This window comes from Drosophila persimilis, unplaced genomic scaffold, assembly GCF_003286085.1.
Source record: "Drosophila persimilis strain 14011-0111.01,24,50 unplaced genomic scaffold, DperRS2 tig00000002-arrow-pilon, whole genome shotgun sequence".
Taxonomy (NCBI): domain Eukaryota; kingdom Metazoa; phylum Arthropoda; class Insecta; order Diptera; family Drosophilidae; genus Drosophila; species Drosophila persimilis.
In genome coordinates, this window is record NW_020825289.1 from 7,660,324 (window position 1) to 7,672,291 (window position 11,968).

At 49.8% G+C, this 11,968-nt stretch overlaps 3 protein-coding genes across 3 annotated transcripts; 1 reads left to right on the forward strand and 2 right to left on the reverse strand.

The window, feature by feature from the left end:
* Positions 1-727: 727 nt before the first annotated feature.
* Positions 728-2,258, reverse strand: LOC6590865 (probable serine/threonine-protein kinase kinX). Its single transcript, XM_026986099.1, has 4 exons — positions 2,200-2,258; positions 1,836-2,084; positions 1,276-1,755; positions 728-1,206 (listed from the first exon to the last, which is right to left on the reverse strand). Exons 1-4 carry the CDS (start codon positions 2,206-2,208, stop codon positions 925-927), a joined length of 1,020 nt encoding a protein of 339 aa, XP_026841900.1. The 5' UTR covers positions 2,209-2,258; the 3' UTR covers positions 728-924.
* Positions 2,259-4,873: 2,615 nt separating this feature from the next.
* LOC6590866 (proteasome subunit alpha type-5) lies at positions 4,874-5,766 on the forward strand. The gene is made up of 2 exons (XM_002016079.2): positions 4,874-5,012; positions 5,076-5,766. Exons 1-2 carry the CDS (start codon positions 4,880-4,882, stop codon positions 5,675-5,677), a joined length of 735 nt encoding a protein of 244 aa, XP_002016115.1. The 5' UTR covers positions 4,874-4,879; the 3' UTR covers positions 5,678-5,766.
* Positions 5,767-5,850: 84 nt separating this feature from the next.
* Positions 5,851-11,501, reverse strand: LOC6590867. Its single transcript, XM_026984939.1, has 3 exons — positions 11,366-11,501; positions 11,010-11,173; positions 5,851-10,935 (listed from the first exon to the last, which is right to left on the reverse strand). Exons 1-3 carry the CDS (start codon positions 11,421-11,423, stop codon positions 6,367-6,369), a joined length of 4,791 nt encoding a protein of 1,596 aa, XP_026840740.1. The 5' UTR covers positions 11,424-11,501; the 3' UTR covers positions 5,851-6,366.
* Between the last annotated feature and the right edge of the window lie 467 nt (positions 11,502-11,968).

Below are 11,968 nucleotides of genomic sequence, written 5' to 3' on the forward strand. Positions count from 1 at the left end.
GCAAACATTTCGAAATGCAGTGCAATTTGGCTCTAGCCAAGCGACGGACGACACCACGCTACGATTACTGCCACAAAATGGGGCCATTACGTACTTCAAGTGTTTTCGGCCGCTTCAATTGCAAACGAAGCACACAGCCGTAAATTTGTTGGCAATCTATGAATTTTGTGTTCATCTTTTCTTTTCCATTATGACAGCTCTAGCTATAATTGCGAAAATATGTTGGCCAGTCCGCGGTTCGTGAGTTGGTTGGCTTTGGCGAGCGTTTCCTGCAATTAATTTGGCAGCTCGATGATGCAATCCCGCCAATCGCAAATCGCTCCTTGCATAATGAACTGGCCAAAGAATACCCACACAGCAGCAGCGGCAGCAGCAGCAGAGGGATTGCACAACAGCCACTGAAACAGGTTTTTCTTTCATTTTCATGTGCATTTCCATTTCGCTGCCGTTACCATTACGTGTGTGGGGTTTCAGTTGGTAATTTTCACTTTCACTGGCACCCCTCTCCCCCTCCCCTAGCGCCCACCATTCATTAATTTTCCTCTTTTCTTTTTGAGTGTTTCTTTAGCTTATAATTTAAATAAGAAATTTTAGGGGGCCTAATACAATGATAAAAGTACTAACACATTTGGCTTACAACTGATGTGGGGACCGACAGGGGTCCCCACCAGATCTCAAATCCGAGTAGCTGGTCAGTTTGTCCTCTCACCCGCTACTCGCTCCTGCCTCTCCTCCTTCTTCTGCTCTGACTCCTCCCCCTCCTGCTCCTCCTCCTCGTGTCACCCGTTCAACGTCCAGCTCAACGTTGCCTCGTGGATCCGTGATTGGAAGACTCGCTGGTAGTGTCTTCGCTTGCTCGTCGATCTCCTCCTTGTTCGTTTGCTTCTTCGTTCTCCTTCTTGTGCTCGCGTTCTGTGCTGGGCTCTAGTAGCCGTGTCCGTGTCCGTGTCCATGTCCGTACTCGTGCTGGCTCTGATGGTGCTCCTCGTGGTGCTTGAAGATTGGCACTTCAACGTGGTATTTGTGTGGCACCGGAATCTCCCTGTGGATGGGCACCTTCACCTCTGTGTAGACGGGAATGGGCTTCTCAATTGGCACCTTGACTTCATATGGTACTGGCTTCTCGACGGTGTAGTGGACCTTCTTCTCCACGGTATAGGGTTGGGGCACCGGCACCTTCACGTGGACGGGATAGGGTTTCTCCACCTGCAGGCGATACGCAAAAGGATATTGGACGTTAAATTGAGAAAAGCTCGGGGATCGGGGATTACTCACCTCAACTTTGTACGGTTTGTCGACGGGCACCTTCACCTCATAGGGAACCTTCTGCTCGACGACCACCTTGTATGGTTTCTCGACCTCGACATCATAGGGTTTCTCCACCTCTACATCGTAGGGCTTCTCCACCTCGTATTTGACTTCATAGGGCACCTTCTTGATGACTTCGTAGGGCTTGGGTACCGGCACCTCGATCTTCACCTCATGTGGCACCTTCTTGATCACTTCGTAGGGCTGTGGCACTGGGACTTTCACTTCATACGGAATCTTCTTGATCACCTCGTAGGGCTGTGGAACATGGACTTTCACCTCGTAGGGCTTGTCCACTGGCACCTTCACCTCGTATGGTACCTTCTTGATGACTTCATAAGGCTTGGGCACATGGACTGGTACCTTGACGTATTCCTTCACATGAACAGGCACCTTCTTCTCCACTATGTACGGCTGTGGCACCTCGACTTTCACTTCATAGGGGATCTAATGGTAGGCTCATTAGTTATCTATTCTTCTTGGGGTCTGGTCAACATAGTTCTGAAAGGGTGGGCGTCGAGTCTCACCTTTTTCTCCACGGTGTAGGGCACATGCTTAGTCACCGTATAATGAACTGGGACTTTCTTCTCGATGGTCACTGTCTTGATGTGCTCGTGGTGATGGTGGGGCTGGTAGTGATGATGGTAGTCGCCCGTGCTGCCATAGAGGCCGCGCTTCTCCACGGTCTTTTCGTCCCCCCCATCGGCTTTCTTCTCCTCCGCAACAGCCGCACAGTGGGCCAATGCCAAGCACACGGCGAGACAAGGAAGTACGAACTGCAAAAAAGGATAATCCGTATATTTAGCACACTCTCCACTCAGGGCACTCCACTCCACTCCACTAACTACTCTTTTGTTTTGGTATTTGGGGGTAATCGTAGCTGTGTTTTACCATTCGCATTGTTGAGCTGTTGATTTGACGTTTCACGAGGGAAACAATTACTCCACGATTAGCTGTGTTATACCAATAACGAGATCCAAGCTGGTACTGATTCGCTCTACCGCTGCACTCGGCTTTTATACACCGAAAAATTGGTTGGCTCGGTGTCGGTGTCGGTCTCTGTGTCGTGGTCTTTTCTATATCTCGCAACGCAATTCACAATTCACTGAGAGACTGGAAACTGGGGACTGGGGTCTGTGGACTGCGGCTGCGGCTGCGCGAAGGCGCATTCGCAACTTTTGTTGTTGTTGGGGATTTTGGCTTAGTAATGAAAAGTTAGTTGGGGAAACGGTGTTATATGAAAACTTGTTTCGGATTTGGTTTTGGTTTCGGTTTCCAGCAGGTGGGTTAGGGGGCCAGGAGGCCAGGAAGTAGGAGGCTTGTCGGCGCAGGAGCCTAAAATTAAAACAAAGGGGTCTGTAAACGGGTCGTTATCCTATTCAACAATAGCTAGGAAGTATGCATCTGTTACAGAGACCCAAATAAAAGTCGCAGAGACAACAATTAAAGCATTTCAATACGTCTGTCTGTCGTCTGTCTGTCTTTCAGTTGATTGGCAAGAAATATCGGATTGCGCGCGCAAACATGGTAAGGCTTCCGTTTTTATTAGACCAAAAGCCTGGACACATGATATATGTATGGCGAAGCTGGGGATTATGCAAATGGAATCGGTTATTGACTCCATCTCTGGCTCTTCTCCCGTAACCCCAGAGCAAGGCAAGCCCCACGAGTGTGGTAAGGGGCAAAGACAATATGAAGGTTAAGCTTTGGTTATTTTATTTGATAGATTTTACATATTTGATCTTTGGCTTATGGGCATTTACGGGGTCATCATTTCATTTCAGCTTTGTGGGCGCCACAACAAAAGATCTACAATAGGTACCGAGCTGACCAAGCCAACGCCATTGTGGCTAAGGAGTTCGAGTCGCGCTGACACATGCATGCCACAAACGTGCAATTTGGGGGAGCTCTGGCTGATGGCCTGATCGTGCAGCTCCCGGCGTGACTGGATGTACCTACATACAGACTCGTATGTATTCGTATACATATTCCTAGTTATTATGTGATGTATGTTTGCCTGACTGGCTGCCTGGCTGCCTGACTACCTGGAATTTTGTGCAATCCGGGCTCACTACTCACTCACTCATTCAGTCATTAAATCGAAAACATACTTAGCTCTGACTTCGGCTATTTTAAAATCCATCATGTGGCAATACCAACAATTCGACTAGCAAAAAACAAAAAAACAACAAAAAAAGAAGAAGTAAAACAAAGCCAGGCAGGCATTGTGCCGTGTACAATTTTCGCAAATGCAGATAGACGCTTCGCGACGCGACGACAGACGCGGAAGACAGACCAGACCCATGCCAGGCCGGGCAAAGCATTTACATACATGCTTATTATATTTCATAATCAAATTTAGGCACATTCCCCCATTTTCCCCATTTACTGCAATTCTTTTGAGGCGATATGCCCACTCTCTGCCACTGCATTTGGTCAATGACCTTCACTTTTATTTAGAGAGGCAACGCCTCTGCTGTTGGTGCTCTCCTGCATTGTGTGCGTTGTAAAAAGCGATGTGTGGTGATCGTAAAAGCCCAAAGCTCTTGACACGCTCTACCATGAACCTTTGCCTGGCATCTGTAAAAGAAGGGTAGGGTAGTTCCACACAACCTTGACCCATTCATTATTTCTCTTGTTATCTGGTTTGAAACAGGCAATGCAATTAGTTGGAGACTGTGCGGGGCCGGCCCTTTTATTTTGTTTAGATTTTAAGTGCCTCATGGTGGGGCGATGTGAGTGGAAATAAGAAATCAAATGTGAAAGTAAATCTCTTAATTCACGCATTAAGACATGTTGTTCAATATGTTTCCTTTAATAAACCGGGTCCTTTTAACCGGGTCCATTTAACTAGTTTCAAATTTATATAATAATTAAATGGTCCAATAACCAGACATGACATGCTAGTTGATGATTCGCCAACAATTTGTAAATTTCTCTGTACATACATTCATTCAAATATTTGCGCCAATTCACATAACAGCCATGCGCTTAACAGGCACATTTCAAGAAAGCATAAGAGTTGCATTCACAGTCGATAGTGAGCCAATCGATGTTGCGATACCCTAGGGAAAACGGTATTATAGAAATGCGGAAATGTTTGTCATCTCAGGCGCCAATTTAGGGTGTTTTTAATACTTTTCGGTATTTTTTTAGGTCGCTATATGGTATATTTTATCAATTTCATCAATCCATTAAATTTTATTTTCAACGTTATATAGAAATGCAATAAAAGCAAGTGGTTAAAATAAGCCATTTAAGTAGGAAATTGATTCATTAATCGGATAAAGTTATGTGGGCATGGCTAAATGTGCTATATAGCTGAGAATATTCCACGAAAGATAAAAAACGAGGAATATGTAAAATAGAACTTGGATTCGTCAGTATATTTGCGGTATATTTTTTAAGTGACACGGTTTTTTTCTGACGGTCGGACGGTATATTTTATCGACCACGGTCACACTCCGCTTATCGCAAGTCATTTCAGAAATCGGCAAATTTTAAAGAAAAGTTAGCTTTGTTGATTTTACGCGTTTTATTTATATATTAACTCCTTACATTGCAGTTAGACATGTTTCTTACGCGCTCCGAGTACGACAGAGGTGTAAACACCTTCTCGCCCGAGGGTCGCCTCTTCCAGGTCGAGTATGCCATCGAAGCCATCAAATTGGGTTCCACCGCGATCGGCATTTGCACCAATGAAGGTAGGCAGTTAGTCGTGATACTATTTTGTGTTTATTAAAATGTGATGCATTCTGTGTTCTCAGGCGTTGTCTTGGCCGTGGAGAAGCGTATCACATCGCCCCTGATGGTCCCCAGCTCGGTCGAGAAAATCGTTGAAGTGGACAAGCACATTGGCTGCGCTACCTCCGGCCTGATGGCCGATGCACGCACACTAATCGAGCGCGCCCGCGTGGAGTGCCAGAACCATTGGTTCGTCTACAACGAGCGCATGTCCATCGAATCCTGTGCTCAGGCTGTCTCCACACTGGCCATTCAGTTCGGTGACAGTGGCGACAGCGATGGTGCCGCCGCCATGAGTCGTCCGTTTGGCGTGGCCATACTGTTTGCCGGCGTCGAAAACAAGAAGCCCCAACTCTGGCACATGGATCCATCGGGTACCTTTGTGCGTCACTCAGCCAAGGCCATTGGTTCTGGCAGCGAGGGCGCCCAGCAGAACTTGCAGGACACCTTTACCGCCGAAATGAGCCTGAATGAAGCCATCGATCTGTGTCTAAACACCCTGAAGCAGGTTATGGAGGAGAAGCTCAGTTCGACCAATGTGGAGGTGATGACTATGACTGCAGAGAAGGAGTACTACATGTTCTCCAAGCAGGAGGTCGAGGAGCACATTTCAAATTTGGCGTAAATCAGGCAGAGTTTTCCATACATTTCTATATCGGTTAAAATACAACTTAAATGTGAATAAAGTAAAGGGATTCTAAATCACCCATCTAATCGGTGCAGTTTCTTCGAAAAGGTACAAGTCTAATCCGATTTTATATACAGTTGATTTTTATTCATATATTTGATGTATGTATATCGTATTGGTGTATATATTTATTCACTACAACATTTTGCGGGCCGGCTCCCTTCCCTTCGACTTTCGCCTTTCTGGGTTCGCCTCTACAATAATATCTTTTTATATTTAATAAATGTACTCTCTAGACATTAAACTGTTGAGCAAAATCAAACAGCTCGGACTAACTTGGTTAATCCCGATACAAAGGCAAATCATAAAGAATTCTCTTCTCTACTTCTACGCTCTCTTCGTGTGCACAGACTTCTCTCATTTTTGTTGTTTTTAGTTTCCATTTCATTTTACCTAGAACCGAAATAATGCAAATAAGGCAGAGTAAACGCTTACCGACTAAGGGGGAGACAATGGTGTTTCAAAGGAGTGGGAAACAGGTGGTGGACAGGGAAGACGAATCAAAATTAAGAAATTTATATCTATATCAATACGAGAGTATATATATATATATATCTATATATATGTATATGTAAATAGGGATCCCGAGGGATCCTTTAGAGCATTCACAATCGTTTACATCACACCTAGGTTGTTGGATGTTCGCTGCCACTGGGACTGCTGTTGGTGTTGTTGTTGGTGTTATTATTATTATTATTGTTGTTGGTCGCGATACTCGCGGTGGTAGTTGTGGTGTTGCTGTTGGTGCGCAGCATTAGGCGCGACAGACTGGTATTGGGCTCACTGAGAGAGTAGATCTCCGGCTCGAATACTGGCGGACACTCCATGTTCGGATAGTCCGGTGTGGCCGCCTTCGAGTCGACAGAATTGGTGTTTGATACTTTTGGTGTTGGTGTTGGCGTTGGTGTTGTTGCTCCTGTTCCTGATCCTGTTGCTGCCACCGCTGGCTCTTCTTCCTTGTTAGTGCTGCTACAACTGCTGCTGTTGTTGGCCATCGTTGGTGGAGGCGGTGCTGGCGGCAGAGGCGGCTGCAGAGACTCGGATGTGCACAGATTCGTGGTGGATGCTGTCGGCACTCCAGGGCCACGGTAGCTCCGATAGGTTAAGGGCAAGGTTATCTGCGAGAATATCTCTTGATCGCAGTCAGGATCTGCACTACATGGCGGAGTCACGGCCTGCAGCGGTATCTGATGGTTGGGCTGGTGCTGATGATGGCCGAACAGTGTCCGATGCAGGAGGGGCGAGCCCAGAAAGCGGTTCTCCTTCGATGGCTTCGTGGGCGTGGCCGACGATATCGACAGCTTGGCAAAGATGGGTATGGGTGCTGAGTTTTTGCGATGGGCATCGTACTTGGTGCCCGTGATCTTTTCCCTCAGGTCCTGATTGTAGGTCTGGCTCTTCTTAATGCTGCTGCTGGCCATTCCACTGCCACCAGCTCCTCCCCCATCCAGGGCATGATTCGACTTGGACTTCTTGTTCAACGGCAAGGTCATGGTCATGGGAAGGGATGGGGTCACACTGCCACTGCCACTGCCGCTTCCAGAAGAGTGCTTGGAGGTGAAGGGAAAGCGTCGATCGCTGCTGGACTTGCCCTTGGTCTTCTTCGGATCGGCGCTCGAGTTTTTTCCACCTCCTCCACTGGCGTTGCTGCTGCTGCTGCTCTTGTGCAAGAAGCTGGAGAACTGCAGCTGCTGGGAGCGCAGAAAGTGCTTTGTTCGACTGCTATGATGCTGCTGTTGTTGCTGCTGTTGCTGTTGCTGCAGCAACTGCTGCTGCTGTTGGTGGTGCTGCTGAAATTGCTGATGGTGATGATGCAGCTGCTCGTGATTGCTGGAGGAGCTGGGCTCGTCCCCGCATATCAGCTCGTAGCCAAAGTCGCGCAGCTTCTGTCCCTCCTTGGTGCGTGTCCGCTTGATGCTCTCGTCGTCCGGCTTGAAGCTAATCTCGTAGTCCGGAGTCTTGGGCAGGCTCACGCTCTGGATCTTAGGCAGATTCGCGGGCGGCTTCACCACGGTGCTGCTCTGCTGGCTGGCCGTGGACTCGGTACGCGCATGCTTGTGCTTTTCCACGCCCAAATGCACTCGATTGTTGTACATCTCCTGGGCCTCTTCCTCCTGCTTGCGCAGCATAAGATCCTTCAGCGTGACAAAGCCCTGGGTGTTGTGGTGATGGTCCAGGGTTCCGCCAACACTCATCTTGGGCAGCAGCGTCTTCGAGGTGTGGAAATCGAATTCCACCAGATTGGGATTGGAGGCATGCAGAAAGTTGAAGGGCACCTTCTTCAGGCTCGACTTGCTGTTCGGACTCGGACTCTGGCTCTGGCTCTGGCTATCCTCGGAGCTTTGGTGTTGCAATGAGCTGACCGTAGGCGCTGGCGATGTGGGCGGACCCAGGGCCAACGATGCCGAGACCGAAGCTGAGACCGAGACAGCAGACTCCGTGTTGCTCACCACCGAGCTCCGGCTGGAGCTGCGCGACAACTTGCGCGTCTCAGCGGCCATTGCCGTTTGAGTGACCAATGTGGGCGGCATGGCCGGATCGTGGTAGCCCGGAGTATTGGCTCCGATTTGGATGCCAAAGCTACCGCCCGGCACCTTCCGGTAGCTGCGATACTGCTCCGTGGGTACCGGGATGTCGCTGGAGGGCTTTGCCGCGCTGCTCTTAAACGGGCCCATCGTGAACTTGCGGAACGAGTCCAGGTAGCTGCGATCGTGCTTGATCCCGTGCCCGGTGCTGGAGGTGGGCGTGCCGCCGCTGCCGCTGGTTAGTATGCCACCGGAGGACATCTCCTTGGAGCCTTGGGGCGAGGGAGTGCACAGATTTTTGGCCACCAGGGCGTCACACTCCTCGCCTGAGCTGTCGTTCTCCGAGTACAGATCTTTGGTGTCCGCGCGAACGTTGGGAGGTATCTTCTGCGAAGCCTGGCGTAGAAAGTCCACCCATTGATTGAGGGCATCGAGGGACTCGGCCGCAAAGTAGAAGCTCTTGGCCGTGTGATAGACCTTGAAGGCGTGCGGCTTAGAGTGCACTTCCTTGGCCAGGGAGACGGTGAAGCCCGGCAGAAAGATGACCAGGCTGGCGGAGGTGCTCTGCTTGCTGCGGAATCCGTACAGGATGGTGTCCAGCATCACAAAGTATATCCTCGCCCAGTAGGTGACGCCGCGGTGGTTCTTCTTTCGCCTGTACAGATGGCCCTGGATGTCGCCGGTGCCCAGGAGCTTTAGGTTCGTGTTCCTCCGCTTGGCCATCAGACTGTGCTTCTTCTTGAGGGTCAAGGTACGCGATTTGCTGGGCGTGTGCAGCTCACTAATCTCCGGCGGCTCCGATGGTGTGGTTGGAGTCTGCACAAGCACAGACACAGGTACAGTTGAAGGTACAGATGCAGGTACAGGTACAGGGATAGAGATGGGAACAGGTACAGGGAGAAGGACAAGTGCAGAGGCTGCCAGCATACTGGCCGGCTTGGGTGGTGGCGGCGGCACCACCTGCGGACTCATCTCCTTTTGCTTGCGCGGCCTGGGCGGTGGAGCTGGCGGCGTTACTAGAAGGAATTCCTTGCGCGGTTCGACGGCTGGCGGGGTGTCCGATTCCTCGCCAGAGTTATCGTACGCCGGTGTGCTGTGACTCTTGTCCAAGCGTCCACGGCGATTCAGCAGCAGGGGGGCATTGATGGCTTCCGCCAGGGGCAGGTCCTGCCCAAGGGAGGCGACATTGATGGCCTCCAGCAGCTCCTCAGCGTTCTCCGTCTTACAGTTGCGCAACGTCTCCAGGGCATCCTCGTCGCCCTCGTCGGCGAAGGGAATGGGCTCGAAGGTCTCCAGGATGGTGTTATCCACATTGCACGTAAACTTCTCGTTCCGCACCACGTAGTCCTCCACCTTCATGGTGGAATCGAAGCGGACCACCTTGCTGACGCCCGGCTTGTAGCGATCCTCCACATGGTCGCGCTCCCGCTGGAACTCCCCTGTCAACTGCTTCAGCTTGCGCGCTTCGTTGAACATCCGTCGAGCCTTGTCCGTCGAGCTATCGCCAATCCCAATACAGGTCGTGGGGCGCGGTGCAATCTCCAGGCCATAGCCGAACGAGATGGATTTGTCGCGAATGCTGGGCGACCCGGGATCACAACAGGCCGCCGAGGAGCCGATGCCCGGCTTTCGTTCATGCCACGAGGGCACAACCAGATCGGAGTGCTTGAGGCTGAGAAACTCATCGCCACAGATGGTATTCCTGCGCTGCAGCAAGGCCCTGGGCTTGGGATAGTACAGGCGCATCTCCCGCGTGGCACATTTTGGATCCGTGGGTGTGGCTATATCACTGCAGCTGGAGTCCGAGTCCGAGGAGGCTGGCGGACTGGTTTTGACCACCTCACTCTTGTCGCTGGCCAAGGACTTAGTCACCTCCGTGCCCAGCGTGCCCGTTGCCACCTTCTCCGTGTCCAGCGTGAGAAAGGCCGAGCGCGGACTGGGCATCTGATCCGCCCAGCGACATGCCATGTTGCGCTTTTTGCTCGGCAGCCGGTACGGTTGCATGTAGATCTGGCCAAACATCTTTGTGTGCTTCGGTCGCTTCTTTACGGTCAGCACCACATCGGGCAGGGACTCGCGCAGGTGCTCCAGCACGGTTTTGTGCTGCCATCCGACCACTGTCTGGTAGTTGATCTGCACGATCTCGTCGCCGTCCTCGATCTTGCCCGAGTTGTGGGCCGGCGAATGGTACTTGTTGTCCGTCACGCGATGGATGCCATTGTAGCTGGACTCGATATTGAAGCCCAGCTCCGACTCGCGCTTCTTCAGGTTGACCAGGTTGAGGGAGGATGGCTGCAGCACCATCGGATCGGATATGTCCTGGATCATGAAATTGGCCAGGCTCTCCAGACGCTCGGCGGTGCTCCTTATCTTATCCACTGGGTTCTCGGCAAAGCGGTCCCGATGCGCATTGGTGGCCAGCTCCAGGCCGCATTTCAAAACATTTCCGCAATACTCGCGGTAATTATCCTGCCCCCGGAAGGGGGAACGCTCCAGGCTGCCCACCAGCGGCTTCAGCGTAGCTATGGTCCTGGTGATGTCATGCAGGGTCCTCGTATCGATCTTCGTACTGTCCGCATGGTTCTTGGCCAGCTCGCGGTGTAAATTCCTCGCTGCCGTGGCCACATGCAGGGCCATAAACTGTAGATTATCATTTTTCAGATGATAATGCTGCAAGATCAAGGTCATTTGCCATATGTATTGCTGGTGGAAATTCCCCAAGGACAAATGCACACTGTACTCACAAAATTTCTCAGATTTTCAACTGCCTCCAGCACGATCTCCTGATGGCCTATACGCTGCATGCCCAAATTCTCCAACTCATACGGTCGTATGTTGAGCAGGGATCGCCCACCGATTTCATGTTTGGAAAATTCATATAAATAACCTTTCATGGACTCGTCGAGACCTTTATTCGATTATAAACAAAAAGAAAGTCGGGTGAGAAAATGATACAAAATTCCTTGATTCTTGCGGTGGGCGTTGCTGTTGCCGTAGTTGCTGTTGTTTTTGTTGTTGTTGCTGCTGTGTGGGCAGTGGGAATGCAGCCCACGGATGCAGTTTTTCCTTGACCTGTCAAGCAGAGCTGTGATTATATTACCTTTGATCCAGTCCGTAACTTGGTCCGGTGTCCATTCAGCTATGTTTATATAGGCCATCCTGACGCGCGCACACTCTCGCTGCCACACCTAGGTCATCTTATCTTTATATAGAACGGAACACTTCAATAAAATAAAAGAATTTTTATTGTTTGCGCCAGGCAGGGCTGCAAGTATTTGTATTGTATTTGTTGTATTTTGCTCCTCCGCGAGTCCATAGCGCGTCTTAAAAAATACTGGAAAATACCATAAAATATATACTAGGTGCGTGAGCTAAACATGGTGTCAGTGTTACCCTCAGAAAATAGCGAAGTGTAACGTCTCATTTTCAAAATATAACTTGAGTTGAAACAAACCACTTGTCTACAATGATCAGGAATCTTTTTCCCCGACTTTGGTATGATGTTAAGGAATTTAACATTGATTAAAGGAAATAGGGTATACAAAAACCGCACATACTGTATTAAGATGTTGTTGATATGTAGCAAATGTTTCCGTGTAGTTACCATGTAAAAAAACTTGTTTTATAGAAATTGTTTTTGGCCGTTTACGTTTAACCCTTATATTATAAACAATCCAATTATGGTGAGGACCTTAAACTAGCC